The sequence below is a fragment of the Mustela erminea genome, chromosome 11, assembly GCF_009829155.1.
Source record: "Mustela erminea isolate mMusErm1 chromosome 11, mMusErm1.Pri, whole genome shotgun sequence".
NCBI lineage: Eukaryota > Metazoa > Chordata > Mammalia > Carnivora > Mustelidae > Mustela > Mustela erminea.
Window position 1 is genome coordinate 103,221,646 of NC_045624.1, and position 19,835 is coordinate 103,241,480.

Genomic DNA, 19,835 nt, shown 5'->3' on the forward strand with positions numbered 1-19,835 from the left:
CCTGTGATCCCTTGGAAATCAAATGTACACTCTTTGGTGTGTGTTAAAGGGTGTTTTTCTGGGGGAGAGGATCCATGACTTTATTATTTATTTTTTTAAAAAAGATTTTATTTATTTATTTGACAGAGGGAGATCACAAGTAGGCAGAGAAGAAGGCTCCCTGCTGAGCAGAGAGACTGATGCGGATGCAGATGTGGGGCTAGATCCCAGGATCCTGGGATCAAGACCTGAGCAGAAAGCAGAGGCTTTAACCCACTGAGCCACCCAGGTGCCCTGATCCAGGGCTTTAAACATACTCTTAAAGAGGACTGTACCCACCTTCCCCCAAGATTAAGTCCCAAGTCCCCGGGGTGTGATTCTGGTCATGTGACAGATGAGAAAACTGAGATGCAGGGTAACTCCAGGCGGCACCACTCAGGTACCAGTCTCTGCAGAGGTTAGGGCCTCTGGACCAGCGCCTGGCCTCAGCCCAGTGGAAAGCTCAGCAGCTCCTTTGCTCTGGGACTTTGTGAGCCCTCTTTGAGGGATGTTTCAGAATTTGGAGTGGATCTCACAATTGATATGCAAATTCAACTCAGTGCTGCTTTTTTTTCTTTTTTGTTCTAGAAAAGCTGTTCTTAAGTAACTTGTGTGTTTTACAATGAATGACAGTGGATAATCAAGGCAAAAAAATGGAAGTTAGCAGAAGAGGGAGTTCTCTAGCTCTTAGCAGCCTCTGGACCTTAGCCTTCCCAGTTACTTGAATTCCAGACCAAAGGCAGAATGGCTCACACAATAAAGAAAGACTTGGCAATTCCCTTGCAAGTCTGAGTTAAGGATGACTAGAAAGATTTCATCTGGTATTTCAACCCTTTCAGTTGGTTAAGCAGTTTTTATTTATTTTATTTTATTTCACTTATCGTTGTTTGGATTGAATACGGTGGCATCTGCTAACGCCCACCGTGAATGTTGCCTTGTAGACAGCTTGAGGAAGACGTGCTGGAGAGGACCGTTTTCATCTTGCATTCTTGGTAGGTGCAGCTCACGACTGCAAAAAAAAAAAAAAAAAAGAACAAGAACCAGAGAGAGTGAAAATTGATGAATGATGAGTTAGGACAATTATCGCTTGAATGAAGCAGCCAGTGAAAGAGGACCCACTCGCCCCACTTGCTTGTAGCTGGGTTTTCATATTTCTTAAGTGGTCTCCTGTCTTGGCTGTTGGCAATCTTTTGACTTTTCCTGTGGCATCCAGAGCAAGTTGTTCTGTTGCCTTTGTTGGTTTTCAAAATGTAGCATGAGTGAATTGAAACGTTCTCATGTGTTTAAGAAAGCCTGAAGAGTATGGTTCACCTCCGTGATTTACGATGGAGGGGGGGATTGCAGTTCAGGTAGCTCAGAAAAGGGGAGCATATAATATCACGGGCTCCTTGGCCCACATCACTCTCTGTTTCCAAACTTGGAGTTGGGCTTGGGTTTGAGAAATGGCCATGCTATTTGAAACTTCTAATTAATACTTAAAAACCTTCCCCCTTTTTGGGAAGTCGTCACCATGCTTATAAATTTGGCTACCTGAAGAGACATTTGTAGATGTGGCATAAGAAAGCCATGCAACCCTTGGGTTTCACACCGTAAGCACTGCTGAAAATTGAGATCTTTAGACCACTTAATAACAAATGTCCAGTAGAAATTTGGGGAGAGTCTCATGTTATGGATAATTCCCTCCCTTCCCCTTTTGCATGTGTAGACAGAATTCGACTGGCTTGTTATTACAACTTGGAGGTGTTTTTGCAAGAAAACTTGTGGGCAAGGTTCTTGAACTTGCTAAAGCTCTAGGCTCCCCTTTCGGCCAAAGGTGAAGTGAACTTTCTTTTTTTTTTTTTTTTAAGATTTTATTTATTTGACAGAGAGAGATCACAAGTAGGCAGAGAGGCAGGCAGAGAGAGAGGGAGAAGCAGGCTCCCCGCTGAGCAGAGAGCCCGATGCGGGGCTCGATCCCAGGACCCTGAGATCATGACCTGAGCCGAAGGCAGAGGCTTAACCCACTGAGCCACCCAGGGGCTCCCTTAAGTGAACTTTTAAGTGAGATTTTTTTTGTCCACCCTTGCTGGAAGTTGATGGCACCATTGTTTTGTTTCAGGCGTTCCTGGTAGCAGAGAACTGAAGTAATGAGAAGGCATCATGGAGGCCCAGTCCCACAGCTCCACGACCACTGAGAAGAAGAAAGTGGAGAATTCCATAGTGAAATGCTCCACGCGAACAGATGTCAGCGAGAAAGCTGTGGCCTCCAGCACCACTTCCAATGGTGAGCAGCCACGGGGATCTCCAGCAGCCACACCTAGAGTCGCTTCTGTGTTCTCTGCATTCCTTGTACACTGAACATTTGCACCTGGACCAGGGTTTGCTCCTTTAAAGGCTAAAGAAAGCAAAAGGGGGGTGAGGGATGGGCAGGCTTTAGTAATCTCTACTTTGGCACCGAAACTACATGTTTTCTTCCAAATTTTCTAATTTGAGATGTAAATGTGATAGCTTATTTATTATAGGAAGTTCCTGTTGTGGCATTTTGGAAATCATCTTGATTAGTCTGGCAAGAGTTCAAAATACTTTGCATTTCACATGGAAAGTCTACACTAGTTGGAATAATTATTTAGTAGTTATCACAAAAGACACTGAAGTTGCCTTGTCAGGATTTGGTGGGAGGATCCGTGTCTCCCCCATCAACTCCATGCAGTTTGCTCCAAAGGATTTTAAAAGTTGTTCATGATTGGACCTCAAGGTGACACTGGTGTCTGAGGCACAGGTTTTGCTATTGGCTTATAGAAATGGACTTAACTGTGTTCATAGGCAATACCTAGCTGCTGTTTTGGGGCACTTTTTTTTTTTTTTTTTTTTTAAAATATTTTAAGCACAATGTCGAGAGGAATTTCAATTCAATCGTGGAGCACGGCAAACAAATTCCAGAGCCCAGATTGAACAGGTTCATGGTGACCACTTCCTTTTCCCGCTTTCGTACTCTCCTAGGCCAGTTGGTGCCTTTACTTGTTGTAGATTTCCTAGCCTCCCCAGCCTGGCCCCTGCTCCCTGTGCCCATCCTTGTCTGTGGCTCCCATTCCTGGCCGTCACCAGTGTGCGTTGCTGGCGTTGCTGGCACAGGCTGGTGTTCAATCCGCCACTTATGAGTCCAGTTTTGAATGGATGCTTGGGGACATCTATTTACATCGGAGTTAAAATAATGAATTTACATACATGTGGAAATTTGTCCCTGTTTCTTCCTTTATTTGTGGTATTTGAAATCCGGGCTGGGTCTTATTTTAGTGGGGCTGGATCGTTGTGTCATTCTTCTGGCGTGCTTATAGAAACCCTGTTTATGCCTTAAGAAACATTATGGGACCCTCGTTTCATTTTTTCCTGGAATTCGTAAAAATTAGGCAAATTGCTTATTTCAGAGATAGAGTCAGCACCTGCAGGGTAGGTTGGACAACAAATGGTTGTCCGGTCATTTCCGACAGGGACGTCATAGGAATAAGCCCTGTTGGGTGTTAAGCTTCAGGAATCATCGACTTTGGTTATCTTGACAGCTTGCAAGCGTGTGAGGGTGTGTGAGAGTGTGCGGAAGTGTGTGGGCACGTGTGAGCCTGTGTGCATAGGAGTGTGCACGTGGGTGTGTGAGAACAGGTGAGAAGGAGAACGAGTGTCAGCTGGCCGTCCTATGGGGACCCCCGGGAAGGCGCTGTCCCCCCGTGGTCCATCTGTCCCAGTGAAGGCACTGCTGCTCCTGCTGGCCCCACCCACGCCTGGGAGGGTTTCGGTGCCACCGGGTTTTTCCTGAGCCACACTGACCACAAGCTCCTCTCATGAACCTGTATAGGGTGACTCAGAACAGAACCAACCTAACCAGCCCCATGGGAGCCCAGCCGTCCGTCGAGGACATTAGCCAGTCTAGAAGGAGCGGTCTAGATTTACCAAGTTGGGCCTGTCTTCTGAACGAGTCACGGACCCTGAACCAAACTCTGCCGGCTTTTGGCCCCGAGCGGCCTGTGTCCTTGAAACACATGTGGTCCCCTGCGCCTGGGTGGGGGTGGGGTTGAACCTGCCCTATTTGGGGCAGATGTTCATGAGGTTTGTGGGGCACAGGCCTGCAGGAGGGCTGTTCTGGCAGCTCTCTGTTCCCAGTGTTCCTTTATCTCCTAAGGGCTTCATTAACTTCTGATATATATTGGGTAATATAAAGACCCAACCAAGTGAAAGAAGAATGGAACTGGTGGTTTGTCGCACGGATTGCCGTTGAGGAAGATTCCAGGAAAACCAGAGAACAAATTTAAAGACAAGAACTAAAGCCTTTTTCTTCACGATTTTTCTGCTTAAGCAATGCTAATAACCCTCCCGGGTCCTCAGCAGGTTTTCCTAACCAGTTCACAGCCTCTTTGGAGCCCCAGGATCCTGCTCCAGGGGCTGGAATGACCCAGCCTCTTACTTGTTCTGCAGACTCCTAACTGGCCTCCTGCTTCCCTCCATACTTGGCTGTGGGCACCCAGCTTGGCTGTGGGCACCCAGCTCGGCTGGGGGCTTTGGTCCGGGTTCCCTTTGGGTTTTAGCAGACGTGGGGTTGCTGGCACTTATGTCTGTGCTAGCAGGTGGCTGCCATGGCCATGGTCATCTGATCTTTTGTCCGTTCTGTATCCATTTCTCTCTTTTCTCTTTATAAACATTTCAGAGGTACCCCGATACCTGCACAGAAGCTGTTCGCACAAAGGACATTAAAATCATTTCCATCCGATCATAGCTAGTGCTGATTGCTGCTGCGTCCAGGGGTGTCCTGGACTTTCTTTACAAAGTTCTGAAATTCAGGGATTTGCCCATGAACGGTTAAAGATGAGTTTAGCCTCAAGAATCAAACGGAGGCAATACACGCGTTTTCCCCACTCCCGTCCGCAATTTCATGATTGCAACAAAATGAAACAGGCAAACAAGAAAGTTTTGTTATTGGTGCTATGTTAGGTTGATTTAATTTCTAGCCATTATGTGCTATGGTTTGTTCCCGATTGTGAACCTTCCAGCCAAACCACGCACATTCCATTGCATGTCCTTGCACATCTGTTTTCCTCGTTTTCTCAGCTGAGTATCTCGTGCTAGAACAACACTCATACAGAGTTTTGTTTAAACACACACATTCACTCAACCCAAATGTATGGCTCAAAAACCGAGCAGCCTTCTAAATAAGCATTTGACTCTTAACGCTGAAATTTAAAATGACACACACAAGTGACAAACTGTTCTGAGACTTGTATGGGGCGGGGGGGGGGGGGTGGGGTGGGCGGAGAGACAAGCCACATTTGATTTTTCTAACATTTAAGACCCGATATCAACCTAGAAAGCATTTAGTATTCTTACCCAGGAACCACAATGTGTGTGTTTCATGTGTTTGATTTTAAGCTTTAGGGTTATTTAGTCAACGTAAATGACAGAAGAAAAGACTTTCGGCTCTCTGAGTCTTTGTTACATGCAATTGTGAGTGAAGGATTATTTTTGGCATCTAATATATTTCACATACACAGTGAGTGCTCACATATTTAGGTGGCATTGTTTACTTAAAAACTGCCAAGTGTGCTAATATGCTAGGACCGCAAGGAAAATTCCTGAATAATCTGTTTGTTGCTGGTACGGATTCGTTGCTTTTAAAGCTCTATGTTATGTTTTGTATATAGTAAATGGATTTTAGTCCAGATATTTCGAGGTTTTAAACACGATCCTTACCCCGTAACATTTCCTTCCATGACTTGCAAACACTGACTTTCCAATTTGAAGTCTTTTAAGTCATTGTGGGCCGATGATTTTCTTTGAAAAGAGTAATCTGATCTTTCTTATTAGCCTACTACTCTGCTTTAAAAACAAGAAAGGGCCTAATAATGAACGTATGTAGGCCATGGTCTTGGAGATGTTTTATTGGCTCTGATGGTTATTGGGAACATACCTTAAGTGATAGAAAACAGAAATTATTATCGTAATGGTGATGCAATATGAAACCACAGTTGATAGATTAATAATGGAGAGGAAGTTCCCTGTTCACTTTCTTCTTTCAAGAGGAAGGGCCTTGGTTCTCCTCTGCTTAAAAAAGGCTCTTAAAGCTTTGTAAGGGGAGAGTGTTGTGGTCTGCAAATATGTAAGGAGATACTTTTTTTTAACTTTAACCTTTGGTTACTTCCTGGCCCAGGGATTTTCTTTCAGACTGTCCAGTAATACCTGTCAGTGTATTGTGGTAGCAACTGGTCTCCTGGCTGAGAGTAAGGGGGCTCAGAGTTTGGTTGGGAATTTGGAATTCATTGGCTGTTCTCCATCATGAGCTCTTGTCTCCTTGATTTTTCTTTTTTTAAAGATTTTATTTATTTATTTATTTATTTGACAGATAGAGATTGCAAGTAGGCAGAGAGGCAGGTAGAGAGAGAGGAGGAAGCAGGCTTCCTGCTGAGCAGAGATCCCGATGCGGGGATCGATCCCAGGACCCTGGGATCATGACCCGAGCCAGAGGCAGAGGCTTTAACCCACTGAGCCACCCAGGCGCCCCTTGATTTTTTTTTTTTTTTTTTTAATGTCAAGATGTACTTAATTCTGCTCAGAAATGGGTGAGCAATTTTTACATTGTAGACTGTGACTTTTAGTTTTCTTGTGCCTTTAGATGTTCAACCCTTTTTTTTTTTTTTTTTTTTTCTGGGCCACATTTTTTTCCTTGGGAAGGACTGTCAGATAAAATGGATTTCAAATGATAGGATGATTGGTTAGGAGAACCCTCCCCAAGTTTGGGGATGGGAAGGCTTGGATTGAGTTCTGGCACCAGGTTAGACTAGCTGTGAGTGCAGGCAAATTAACTTCTCAAAGTCTCAGTTTCCTCATCTTTTTAGCAAGAAACTGATGAGACTCACTTCACAGGATCTTTAGGGGATTAAGTGAGGCAGTGTCTGTAGCCTTCTGTCGAAAGAGCAGATGTCAGCCGTTGTTCTGGGACAGAGCCTGTGGATGAGTTAAATGTTACGAATCCAAAACAAAAGGATTGTGTTTTCTTGAATATACACATAGGTTTTGAAATTAAGGGAAAAATGTTTGGGAAAAGTAATTTTGAATCTGCCGGACCCTGGAAAATAGTTCAAGATGTTTCGCAAATCCCGAATGTGACCAAGTTTGCACATTTTTAAAAAAATTAACGTATAATGTATTATTTGTTTCAGGGGTACAGGCCTGTGATTCATCAGGCTTACACAATTCACAGCACTCACCATAGCACATACCTTCCCCAATGTCCATCACCCAGCCACCCTATCCCCCCACCCCCCTCCAATCCAGCAACCCTCAGTTTCTTTCCTGAGATTAAGAGTATTTTAGGGTTTGACTCCTTCTCTTGGTTTCATTTTTCCATCCCTTCCCCTATGATCCTCTGTTTTGTTTCTCAAATTCCTCCTATCAGTGAGATCATACGATAATTGTCTTTCTCTGATTGCACATCTTAAGGAAGGATAGATAGCAAAGTTTCTGCACTATTCTTCTGAATGCTTCCTTAAGCCAGAAAATCAGGAAAATAATTTTGAGAACATTTATTTTGAATTCTTTTGACCTTGAAAAACTAACATTGATTATATGGCTTAGCATACGAAACAGCATATGCATGTCCCTTTTCTTGATTCTTTTTTCTGGGGCAAAGGAGATGGTTTGTGTTGTGTTAGAGTTAGATTTTATGCTTCTTAAAGAAGCATTCACCTTTTTAAACCAACTAACTAATGATAGATAATCTGGTTTCCATAAGAGCTCTGGCTCCCTTGCACTCCACACTCACGTGTCCCAGAACCCGGCAACCTCTGAATCTTATTTTGGCTGAGGAGATCACCTTTCCTACAGTCACCCAGGCTTGAAACCGCACCGTCACCTTTGACCCCTCTGTCTCTCATGCTTCCCACATCCTACTAGTTTTGAAGTCTGGTAGATTTTCCTCTGTAATTATTCACCCCTGTGTCCCTTCAGGCCACCCTACTGTGCTGTGCTATTTAAAACCTACTACCTCATGCCTAGACAATTAAAGTAACCTTCTGTCCAAACACCTTGCCGTTGGTCTCTGCGCTTCTCATTTATGGGACTTGTTTCTGCCAAATGAATCTTTTTATGGTTCTGGTCATGCCACGCCCCTCCTCTAGAACCCTCAGCGATTCCCAGTTACATATAGAATACTGTTCAAAACCCTTTGATTAACATTTAGGTATCTTCCAAAAATCTGACCGCAGTCTGACTTTCCAGTCTGATCTGTTACCATACTTTCCCATCTGTAACCCATATTTTAGCTAAATTGAAGGGCTCTTTGCTTCCGTTTATGTTGTTCTTCCATAGAATCTGTGTAAATTCTTCTCAGCTGTGACTGTCCTCCATCTCTCTCTCTCCATACAGACTTGTGTCCTTTTGGCAACTCCCTGGTAGCACTTGTTTTTGGGGATACTTTATTTATGATTATAATTTTCATGAAAAGATTGTATTTTAGGGAAGTTTTAGATTTACAGAAAAATGGAGTCGAGGGTACAGAGTTCCTGTCCACCCCCTAACCCCTTAGGTCCCCTTGTTACTTGTTAACAGTGTGGTACATTTGTTAAAACTGATGGACCAGTATTGGCACACTATTGTTCACTAAAGTCCCTAGTTTTCATTAGAGGCCGCTCCTTGTGTTGTAGATCCTGTGGGCTTGGACAGATGTGTCAGGACATATAGCCACTGTGACAGTGTCCTACAGAACAGTTTTACTGCCCTAAAAGTCCTGTGTGCCCCACCTGTTTGTCTCTCTCCAGTCTCCATAACATGTTTATCTTTCAGTTAAAATTTTTTTGGGATTTAAATTTTAGTTCGTAAACATAGAATGCAGTTTTGGCTTCAGGAGTAGAATTCAGTGATTCATCACTTCCGTATAACCCCAGTGCTCAACACAAGTGCCCTCCTGAGTGCCCATCCCCCACCCACCTCCTTCCAGCAGCCCTCAGTTTGTTCTCTGTCGTTAAGAGCCTCTCATGGCTTGTTTCCTTCTTTCTCTCTCCCCCCGCTTTTCTTAGCCCCCTTCCCATGTGTTCGTCTGTTTTCTTTCATAAATTCCACTTATGAGTGAGATTCCATGGTGTTTGTCTTTCTCTCATTTATTTCACTTAGTGTAATGCCCTCTAGTTTTATCCACATCATTGCAAATGGCGAGATTTCATTTTTGATGACTGCATAATATTCCATGGCATACACACCACATCTTCTTTATCCATTCATCAATCGATAGACATTTGGGTTTTCCCCAGTTTGGTTAGTGCTGATAATGCTGCTGTAAACATCCGGGTACGTGTACCCCTTCAAATCTGTATGTTTGTATCCTTTGGGGTAAATACCCAGTAGTGGGATTGCTGGGCTGTGGGGTAGCTCTATTTTTTTTTTTTTTTTAAGATTTTACTTATTTATTTGACAGAGAGAGATCAGAAGCAGGCAGAGAGGCAGGCAGAGAGAGAGAGAAGGAAGCAGGCTCCCGGCTGAGCAGAGAGCCTGATGCGGGGCTCCATCCCAGGACCCTGCGATCACGACCTGAGCCGAAGGCAGTGGCTTAACCCACGAGTCACCCAGGCGCCCCGGGTAGCTCTATTTTTAACTTTCTGAGGAACCTCCACACTATTCCCTAGAGTGGCTGCCCCAGCTTGCATTCCCAGCAACAGTGCAAGAGGGTTTCCCCTCCTTCACATCTTCTCCAAACTTTGTTTTTTCCTGTGTGCTTGATTTTAGCCATTGTGACAGGTGTGAGGTGGCTTGTCATCGCGGTTTTGACTTATATTTCCTTAGTTAAAATTTTTTTGAATGTAGCACCTTCAGTGTCTTGTGCTGGGAGGTCCCCAGGGGACATTCAGTGGGACTGCATGGTACGCCGCCCAAGCTTGCCAGGACTGACGGCCGCTCCATGGGGACAGGCGACATGTGGAGCCTAGCGGCAGTGTTAACTCCGGAGCTTGGATCCCAGCTCTGTCCCTTCATTGCTGTGTGATCTTGGGCTAATTGCTTAATGTCTCTGAGGCCAGCGCGGTGAGTACCCACCATGTCAGCTGTTACTAGTAAATGGGCTCTTCAGAGCATAAGCTGACAAGCTGTCATTTACGGGCACCTTTCATCTCATTCTTTCAGCACAACATCGTTTGGAAATAATCTAGGAGTGGGTAAACTTTAATCTGATCAAGAGAATCAGAGGGTACTGGTTTGCCCAAAAGTCTTAAAATGTGGTCCTCAGGACCTAGTTTAACAGGCAAGGAGGCAGATGACAGGAGCTGTAATCAGCACACTGCTTCAAATCACTGGTCCTGAAATGGGCACACGTTTGGATTTAACTAAGCAGATGCTCTCAGGGTCTCCTTCTCATTCATAAATACTCATCCGAATTGTGGGATGAAATCAGTAATTCTGTGCCAATGGGTTTCCCTAAGGGCAAGGCTCCTTTTTTTCGTGTATGTAACTATTGGATTTCGCCTCTAAAAGGACAATTCTTGGGCACCCAGATAAACAAGGAATGAATATCAAACCCATCTTGCCAGAGCCTCACACAACTTGGGACTAAAAGGCCACGGGATGGTGTGCATGGCTTGTGGAAAGTTCTGGGCCACTTTGCTTACTCTTGATCAAGCGATGTGGTTATTTCGCATTTCCAGAATTAACCTGGTTCAGAATCAGAAACAGTAATCGTAACAGCAAGAGCAGCAGCTCAGGGCCAAGACAGCTCAGGGCCAAGACAGCGCTTGTGGGAGGGCGTGCTCGCCTGGGGAGGCGGCCTGGTGGCCTTCTGCCTCCTACATCTTGGGCCCAGGTCGGGGAAGGGCCTGCGTGTCCAGCAGCTCGTCCAGCAGCTCGCAGGATGGGATCCTACAGGATCGCCACACTGAGCTCTGGGTCCACCAGGGTCCCAGGCAGAGAAGGAGGTGGGGTGGGTGGGGGGATGGTAAAAGCAAAAATCCCCCTGTTCTCCAATTTACATGGAAATCTTTCCAAATACCTCTGCCATCATTCACATTTATTAAAAGAAAGAACTTACACGGTGCACAATTCACTGTTCTCATTGTGCATGCCTGTGAGTTTGGACAAATCGATAAAGTCATGTAGCCACCACCACAGTCAGGACACAGGTCCAGGCGCCACCCCTCCTCCCACCATTTGATAATTGCCTGCTTTTTAAACATGGCTTAGTGATATATGCTGTTAAGAGTCGGTAGTAATAGCAGGAAGCATTAGAACTACAGTTGCTGCTGGACGTTACGTGTATTTCGTGTTTTCAGAAAGTCCATTTTTTTTTTTTTAAGGCCCTGTACGTATAGTTTTTTCCCCTTTCTTTTTAAATATTTCATGTTGAATTGGTAGTGGGAGTAAAACGTTCTTGAAAATTGCCCAGAAGTATATGGCCTCGCGTGTCTCCTAATCTGTCTTTTCTGAGTGTCCGGTCAATGTATTGTTTCCTTTTAGGCATATTTAAAATGTCACTTTACTTAAAACCCAAAGCACTCCTATAACTGAGGGCTTTTTCTGCTGTTGTTTTGCCTCCGTGAATTAATTGCACGAGAACATTAGAATCAGAACACGTAACGCAGCTCTAACCTAGAGGGAAAAAAATAGCAAAGCCTTTGTTAAATCTGTTTTCGTTCCTTTTTTTTTGGGCAACTTCCTTCTCTTTCCCCCTTACTTTTACAGATGGGACTGCATTTCAGGTAGGGGGCGTTTTTATTTTAAAAGTTCTTCCTCCTCTGACTTAGGTTGCTGTTTTTTTCCTTTTCCATTCCCTTTTTTTTTTTTTTAACCCCTTTCTTTGACTCTTTCCTCTTCTTGGGCTCTCTCTCTCTCTTTTTCCCTTTAGTTGTAGAAAGTTGAGTTCCATCCCAATTATTAAATCTTCGGAGACCATTCCCACACGGTTCCGTAAATGGTAGCTTCACCCCGAGTCCTTTCATCTCTCCCCCTGCTCTCTGGCTTGACAGTTGAAAAGGTCTGGCTGTGCCGCACAATGGTTTGATTGGTTTCTCTGGGGGAGACTTTTCCCTGGCTCATCATTCGCCAGGCAGGTGGACCAGAAAGTCTCTTGATTCTTTTGTTGCCTCTCAAAGTCCGAGGTCTTTGACTGAATAAATCCGCCGTCATGGGATAATTTGCTAAAAGGAGCTTGGAAGATGTGAGAGAAAAGCCTCCCGACTTGGGTGCCGCATTAATGAAGTAACGGAGCCTTGGAGTTTGCAATTGAAAAATCACCAGGAATGCAGTGGGTGGAGACGGGCTTCTTTTATTTCCCATAATCAACTTTTCGTTCTATCATTTAAAGCCTGCCCGGCCCTGTGCTTGCCTGCCGGCCGGCTCTGGCCACATTTGCACCCGTTTCAGGGGACAGCCCTGTCCGGCTGCAAGCCGTTCGGGGGCTGTGTCTCGTTAGTCATTAGATTATTACCCGGGGATGGAAAGAATTCCATATGACAGGACTAAGGTTGAGTTAACACAGGACGAAAAGTAATTTACAGATAGGCTGTCCCCAGCCATCTTTGTAGCCCCTGATAAGGTTTCATTTCAGAATGGATAGGCGACATTTCCACTCACGGGCCCATTCCGCGACACCTGTGATAACAGCTTCTGGATCCTAATTGAAATTGGTTTCAAAATGGATTTTCACTTTTCTCTGTCTGTGGAAAATATTGAATGGACTCAGAGCTGCCACAGAGAACCCCGGACCTTGGGAAATGGAGCGGGAAGCCAGGATCATCTTTCATAACAGTGTCGATGATATGACAGTTTTGTTATCTATCTTATTAATGAAATCATTGATCACCTGATGAGGGAGATAATACACTACGTTCCACCGTGTTCATGAAGCTCAATTAGATTCGTATTACAAATAAGAAGGGGGGAAAACAAACAATGGAACTAAAGTAGTAAAGGTCACTTAAAACTTTTCATGCCCAAAGGGAGCGTTTCAGATCAGGGCATTCTGAGTGATGGCTGTCCAGGTCATTTTGAAATGATCAGAGCTAATGCGACATCCCATGCCCACCTTTTTTGGCCAGTGTGGAGTCACTCCTGATTTTAGTAAAGATTCATTAAGTGAAAATCAGAAGTCCACAGGGGAGTCGGGGGTTGGGGTGGGGAGGGAGCTCTGAATGAAATGCTTTGGAAGGAGCAGAATGGGAAAAACAAAATCTGCAGAACCTCTTCCCTCCCCATGGCAAAGGAATTTGGGGCTTGTCCTGCATAGGTCCAGCGGATAAGGAAGACCAAACTGAAAGAAAAGTAGCTTATTGTCTGCTCCTGCCTTAAAGCGCTTTGGGAATCCTAGTAAGATGGGAATTCGGTTTGGGTTTAACGAGGTGGCTCTATTGTTTGGGGTCAGGCTGCCCTGGAATGTGCTCTCTGTTCCTCCCCAAGGAGGCGACGGGATGCTGATGACTGCTCATGTTTCACGGTGAACTGTACTCCTAGGTGTTTCTCCTTTCTCGGTGCCAGCAAGGATCAATCCGGTCCCATCTGAGCTTGAAAGAGGAGCTGTGATCAAAGGCTCTAATGATGTCACTGATCTCTGGTGATTGATTACGAACAGAAGTTCTGGGGAATTCTGCCTTCTAATTCCTTATATTTCCTTATCACTTCAAATTCATTAGTGTCTCCCATTAGGGGAGCTAGCTGCTAATGTGCAAAATTACAAAAATGAAGGATAGAGAATGTGGTGTATTTTTCTTCTGGATCTGTCTGTGTCTATTTTTAAGTTTATTGGAGCCATGGCTACACTTTATAAGCAGCCTTCCCCTTTAAGTGTACTGCAGAGAAATCGAATTCCTTCTGTAAATCAGGATACGTATTTTGGAATTCTGTGTATAGGTTGGGACAATATTATTTGGGAGCGAAAGCATTTACATTGTTTCCAAAGCAGTCTAATTATAGAAGGTAGTTATCCATTAGGTAGGTGATCATTAAATCTATTTGAATGTTTTATTACCTTGGAAATTAAGGATTTTAGGATTTCAAAGATCCTTTTAGTTATTTTTGTGGAACTAGTTAACATTTTCCTCTTGCTAGTCAAAAATAAAAATCAAGGCATTCCATGCCAAGAGGTGAGAAACTGGGACAACTGGGGAAGATTCGACTTGGAAGGAAATAATAATAATAAAAAAGAAAAAAGCAGGAGTGAGTGAGAGATCTCTTTCTGGAACTGCTCTCAACTGTACTGTAACTCTTGGCTTAGGTCCACCTCGAGTAGGGTTGATTGCGAAAGCACTGGAAAGAATTCTGTTTTGGAAGGCACTGCAGCCCGAGAAAGAAAAATTGAATGGAAAATGGAGAATGTACAATATTATTAAAGTTACCGTTACCTTGCGTGGTATGCTCTGGGCTGTCAAGGACTATTGCTTCGTGCTTGCTTATAGCTGATTTCTTTCACAGAAACCTTCATTTTTGAGAACCACTCTGAGTAGGACTGATGAATGTGTTCAGAACCTAGAGGGAGTGTCTTTAAGGAGGAGAAACCATGCAAATGAGACTTTGGGAGAAGGTGCCGAGGTAATTATGAATCCTAAGCTGTAAGGGATGTCAGAGACTCCCCCTTCACAGAATATGTGTGAGTTCTATTGGCAGTGATAAGAAAAATAATCCCAGACCCTCGCCTACAAGCAAAAGAAAACTTCTAGAAAGAATAGAACAATGGTATGGTTAAAATAATCAACTTCCAGCAATGTTAGCATTTTCTGGTAAAATATGAACCTAATACTCAGTTGAAGACTTCTTCCAAGCATTTAAAAGCTAGAGAACACACAGTGGCCCATTTCACATTAAGTTTAAATCAAATCTGTCTTGAGAAACTAATGTTTCTAGGCTTGTTTTCAAATCCTGGCAAGTCACAGAGCAGTAGAAAAGTTCCTTTCCTATAAATGTTGACAGCAGTTCCGGTAGAGGCTAACAATGTTTTATAAATAGAGTTTACTTAGCAAAAACCATATGTATGCCGAGTGAAATAACCTCACATTTATTTATGTTTTGATTTATAGAAAACATGTGCCCCTTGACAAAGCCTTTGGGCTCTTTTCCGCAATTAAAAGGAATCACATTTGAAAAAAAAATAGCTACCATCTTAATGGGAAACTTTTTCACATAAATTCAAAGCACCTTCTTTGATCATTGTCACACAAATTTAGACTATTTCCTTCCATCATTTAACCCCCAAAACTGGGTGAATTGAAGGAAAAAAAAGATGCTTATAAGCACGTACACACACACACACACACACACACACACACACACACACACACACACCAGTGTACACATTGGTTGAATATTAAGGAATCTAAGGGTGTAAAAGTCTGGGTAACGGGACAGTGGCAGTGTGCCCTTGAAACAGGAAAATTTCTATTTTTCCTTCCTCCTGCTGGTGACTAGTGTTGGTGTAGCATGAGGTCGTAGTCCTCTGGTTTGCTTTGTAGTTTTTTAGACTGCAGAGGGGAAACATGGTTCCATATGTACCTGTTGCCAGGTCCCAACAACACTAGATGAGAAGGAAAGAGAGGGAGAGGAAAGTGCTCTGTAAATTCTTTACCTAGTTTCTTTTTCTTTTTGAAAATTGTATGAGCTGGGGCTGGGCTATAAAATGCTGCTTAATTACCATGCTAGACTAGATCTATGATTTTTGTACCATTGATGCCAGGCAGTGGAGGGGGTAGGCTTGGAGGCAGAAAGAAAGTCAGTGCTTAAATATAGAAATTTGACCATACATGGGTATACTAATGAAATACGTATAAATCTTACATAAAATCACTGGTTTAATTTTGTACCCTGTTTTAATTTGGGAAGCTTCTCGTTTTTAAGTATAAACAAGGGATTATACGTGCTTAGAAAAGGAGAGTTAAATTTTTATAGAAAATCTTTCTTATGAAGGTAATGTCAGTTTTCCAGGCCTTCCTAGCCTAGTTCCTGCCTCCATGCAGCTGGGAACGAGTTCTACTGAGCGTAGTGGGAATTGTTTCAAGAGTAGCATGGCCTCAAACAGAGATGAACCATCTTTTTCAGCATGGGGGCTTAAATGGCAATCCAAGAACCCTTGAGGTTCATGGATAGGCTTCAGAAAATGGACCGACCCCTCAAAATTGTTTTATGTCATGCTTTATGGGGATGTGCCTGTGTCCTCTTTGTTTGGGTTCTTACAAGCATTCATGACCTCATATTTGCCAGAAGCACTTGTCTACAGGCCAGTTTTGCAGCTCTAACTTTCATTAGGAAAATATTGATTGAGGGGTGCCTGGGTGGCTCAGTGGGTTAAGCCACTGCCTTCGGCTCAGGTCATGATCTCAGGGTCCTGGGATTGAGTCCCACTTTGGGCTCTCTGCTCAGCAGGGAGCCTGCTTCCCTTTCTCTGTCTCTGCCTGCCTCTCTGGCTACTTGTGATCGCTCTCTGTCAAATAAATAAATAAAAATCTTTAAAAAAAAAAAAGAAAAGAAAATATTGATTGAATGATTAGAATGGTTCTTTGAAGGAATGATTATTTATGAGATGAAAACCTAACAGTGATTAGGGACTAGGAAACTATATCTTTCTTATATAAAGTATAAAGGGATAACCAAAGCTGTGACCCAGCTTAGTTGCTAGGGGCTTCTCACTAAGATTCTGCATGCATATCACTTTATCTCTCTTTTTTTTTTTTTTTTTAAGATTATTTATTTATTTATTTATTTGACAGACAGAGATCACAAGTAGGCAGAGAGAGAGAGAGAGAGGGAAACAGGCTCCCTGCTGAGCAGAGAGCCCGATGCGAGACTCGATCCCAGGACCCTGAGATCATGACCTGAGCCGAAGGCAGCGGCTTAACCCACTGAGCCACCCAGGCGCCCCTCACTTTATCTCTTTAAATGAGGAACTTGGGTATGTGATTTAAAGAGCCCCCCCCCCAAAAAAAACCTCTGTCTCTATGATAGTCACCGTAGGTTTTCTAGGAATTTAAAAGGAGGGTCAAAGGAGTGAGTTAACATAATTTAAGTTTAGGAAGGGAAATCCAGGGGCGCCTGGATGGCTTAGCTGGGTTGAGTGGGGTTGTGGGATGGAGCCCTGTGTTGGGCTCTATGCTTGTCACGGAGTCTGCTTGTCCCTCACCTCTGATCCCCACCCCAACCCCGCCTTGCACATGCTGCCTCTCTCTCTCTCAAAGAAATAAATAAAATCTTCCAAAATAAAAACAAAAACAAAAGAAAGGAACATCTACAGTTCTTTCAAATTAATCTGTACAGGTTTTAGGCATGAGTCTGTCCTGGGTTAAAAGCTACTGATGACTTTGTTTAGGTTACTGTGGGCTGTCCTAATGGTAAGTCGAGACCATCCCAGGTATTTCTTTTTTTTTTTTTTTTAAGATTTTATTTATTTATCTGATAGACAGAGATCACAAGTAGGCAGAGAGGCGGGCAGAGAGAGAGAGAGTGGGGGAAGCAGGCTCCCCGCTGAGCAGAGAGCCCGATGCGGGGCTCGATCCCAGGACCCTGAGATCATGACCTGAGCCGAAGGCAGAGGCTTTAACCCACTGAACCAGCCGGGCTCCCCAACCCCAGGTATTTTGAAGGGCAGTCTGTAGAGAACAGTTTCAGGTGCAAATCCAAGATTTTGGCCCGAATTTGACTGGATTGCTGATAATTACAGGTAATTGCCACGAAAGCAGTAGATCCCCCCAAATCTGAGATGTGTGTGTCCTTGATTTAGACATGGTTTCATTAATTACTGACTGGACTTCCGGCACTCATCTTCCTGGAAGCACGCAGTCATGGTCTGTGTTTGGGACTGCTGGAGGAGAATTTCGCCTCTCCTGTGACTAACTCCACAGAGCGGGACCCTCCTCTAAGTCTCCGGACGATCCTCCCAGAGCACTCTGCACTGTCTTCTGTCTGGCATCTGGTTTGATGTCCTTCTGTTTCGGCAGGGCTTCACTGTGAGAGCCTTTGCAAATTTCTTTGATGCTAATTGACTTGCTTTAAACTCTTTGGAGTGGAAAAAAGAAACAAAGCCAAGAGCACAATAAACTTTGATTACCAGGCTCCTAAACACTGAACCTCTCGAATAACCCATGTTTTGTCATTATTTTTTGAGAGCAGTATTTGTAGGCTGAAGCTGGGGAGTGCCATTACTGTCTTCCTGCAGATACAGCCCGGGAAAGGGGGCTCAGCCAAAGGCCAGAGGACGTGTGCAGATGTGAGATGATGCCATGCCATGTAAGGAAGATGACGTGGTTTGTTGCACAAAACGTAGTCGAGTAATGCCTCTTGGAAAGTGTTTCCATGAAAGTGGACACTACAGAGTGTGTGCAGTGAAGAGGGCACCTTAGACCTTAGGACTCCCATCTGGTGTTCTGCTTTCCGCTCAACCTTTTGGTTCGTTCATTTTTATTAAAGGAACACCTGCTCATTGGGAAATCCAGAAAGGCACAAAGAAACATGGGAACTGGGGTGCCTGGGTGGCTCAGGGGGTTAAAGCCTCTGCCTTCAGCTCAGGTTATGATCCCAGGGTCCTGGGATCAAGCCCCACATTGCGCTCTCTGCTTAGCAGAGAACCTGCTTCTCCCTCTCTCTCTGCCTGCCTCTCTGCCTACTTGTGATCTCTGTCTGTCAAATAAATAAATAAAATCTTTAAAAAAAAAAAAAAAGAAACACAGGAATTGTTAATGCTTGGTTATTTTCTATCTTTGTTCTGTTCACAGTCTCTGTCTTGTGCTGTGCATTCAGGTGGCCCTACGTTGGGGACACTTGGCACATCACCTACTAGTCTCCCGCAGCTTGGTGCGATGCAGTCCTCCAGGCTCCTCTCGCTGGCCCTTGACATATCTCTTTTCTTTTCCCAATTTCAAATGAGGATATGATGAAAGTCCTAAAAAATTCAGTGGCTTTGACCACACCTCACCAAATTAGCTTCCAGAATTGTAGCACTTAGATTTCTGTCTGACTGTTTCTGTGAGCGCTTATTCTCAGAGACTTGGCAGCATAACAGGATAGGTGCAATCGTTTCCTCGTTTCTTCAACATTTCTGATGGAAGTATAACATGCTGATAGAAAAGTGCACATGGCTGGGTGCCTAGGGGGCTCAGTCGGTTAAGCGTCTGCCTTTGGCTCAGGTCATGATCTTGGGGTCCTGGGATTTAGCCCCACATTGGGCTCCCCACTCAGCGGTTGGCCATGGGGTACTTGATTTTCGGTGGACCTGGGGACACGTTTCTTTTGGGTACACACATGGGAGTAAAATGACTGCTTCAGAGAGAGGACACTCTGCCCCCTGGTTTTCCCACGTGTTGTACAGATTTGCTCCTTGTTCTTGCCAGCACTAGGTTATGTCCCGATTTCTCATTTTAGCTCTTCTGTTGACCGTGTAATGGTATTTAGGTGTGGATTTACCTTGTCCCTGAAATCTAAGGGAGTGAAGCATCTTTTTGGATATTTATTCGTTTGGATATCCTCTTCGGTGAAATGTCAAAGTTTGTTTTTTTTTTTTTTTTAAATTTTAGTTCTTTGGTAATCGTTTACTACTTGTCCTGTCACTGATTTGAAATGATATTGTATCTGATACTGCCTTACTGTGTTTTATAGCCTTTTCCTATTTTATTCTGTTGACCTACCTGTTCTTTAGCCAAGTGCTACCTTCTTTCAGATATTATAATGTATGATACATCTTATCTGGGAGTTCCCATTTATTATTGTTCCTTTTCAAGTGTTCCTTCACTCTTGTTTAGTTTTTTTTTCTAGGTGAACTTTCAGGACACCTTTTTGGAATCATGTTCTTAATGAACTTACATATGATAAAAGTATAAAATCATGGATCGATGAAATCGGTTAGCCATAGT

At 43.8% G+C, this 19,835-nt stretch overlaps 1 protein-coding gene across 2 annotated transcripts in view; it reads left to right on the top strand.

Annotated features, from left to right (window-relative positions):
* Positions 1-19,835, top strand: part of GLI3 (GLI family zinc finger 3) — a 263,559-nt gene that overhangs the window by 12,239 nt on the left and 231,485 nt on the right. For both annotated transcript variants that reach the window (XM_032305776.1, XM_032305777.1), the window contains exon 2: positions 2,117-2,281. In XM_032305776.1, the coding sequence (XP_032161667.1) occupies positions 2,158-2,281 (124 nt within the window). In that variant the 5' untranslated portion in view covers positions 2,117-2,157. The remainder of the gene's footprint in view (positions 1-2,116; positions 2,282-19,835) is intronic.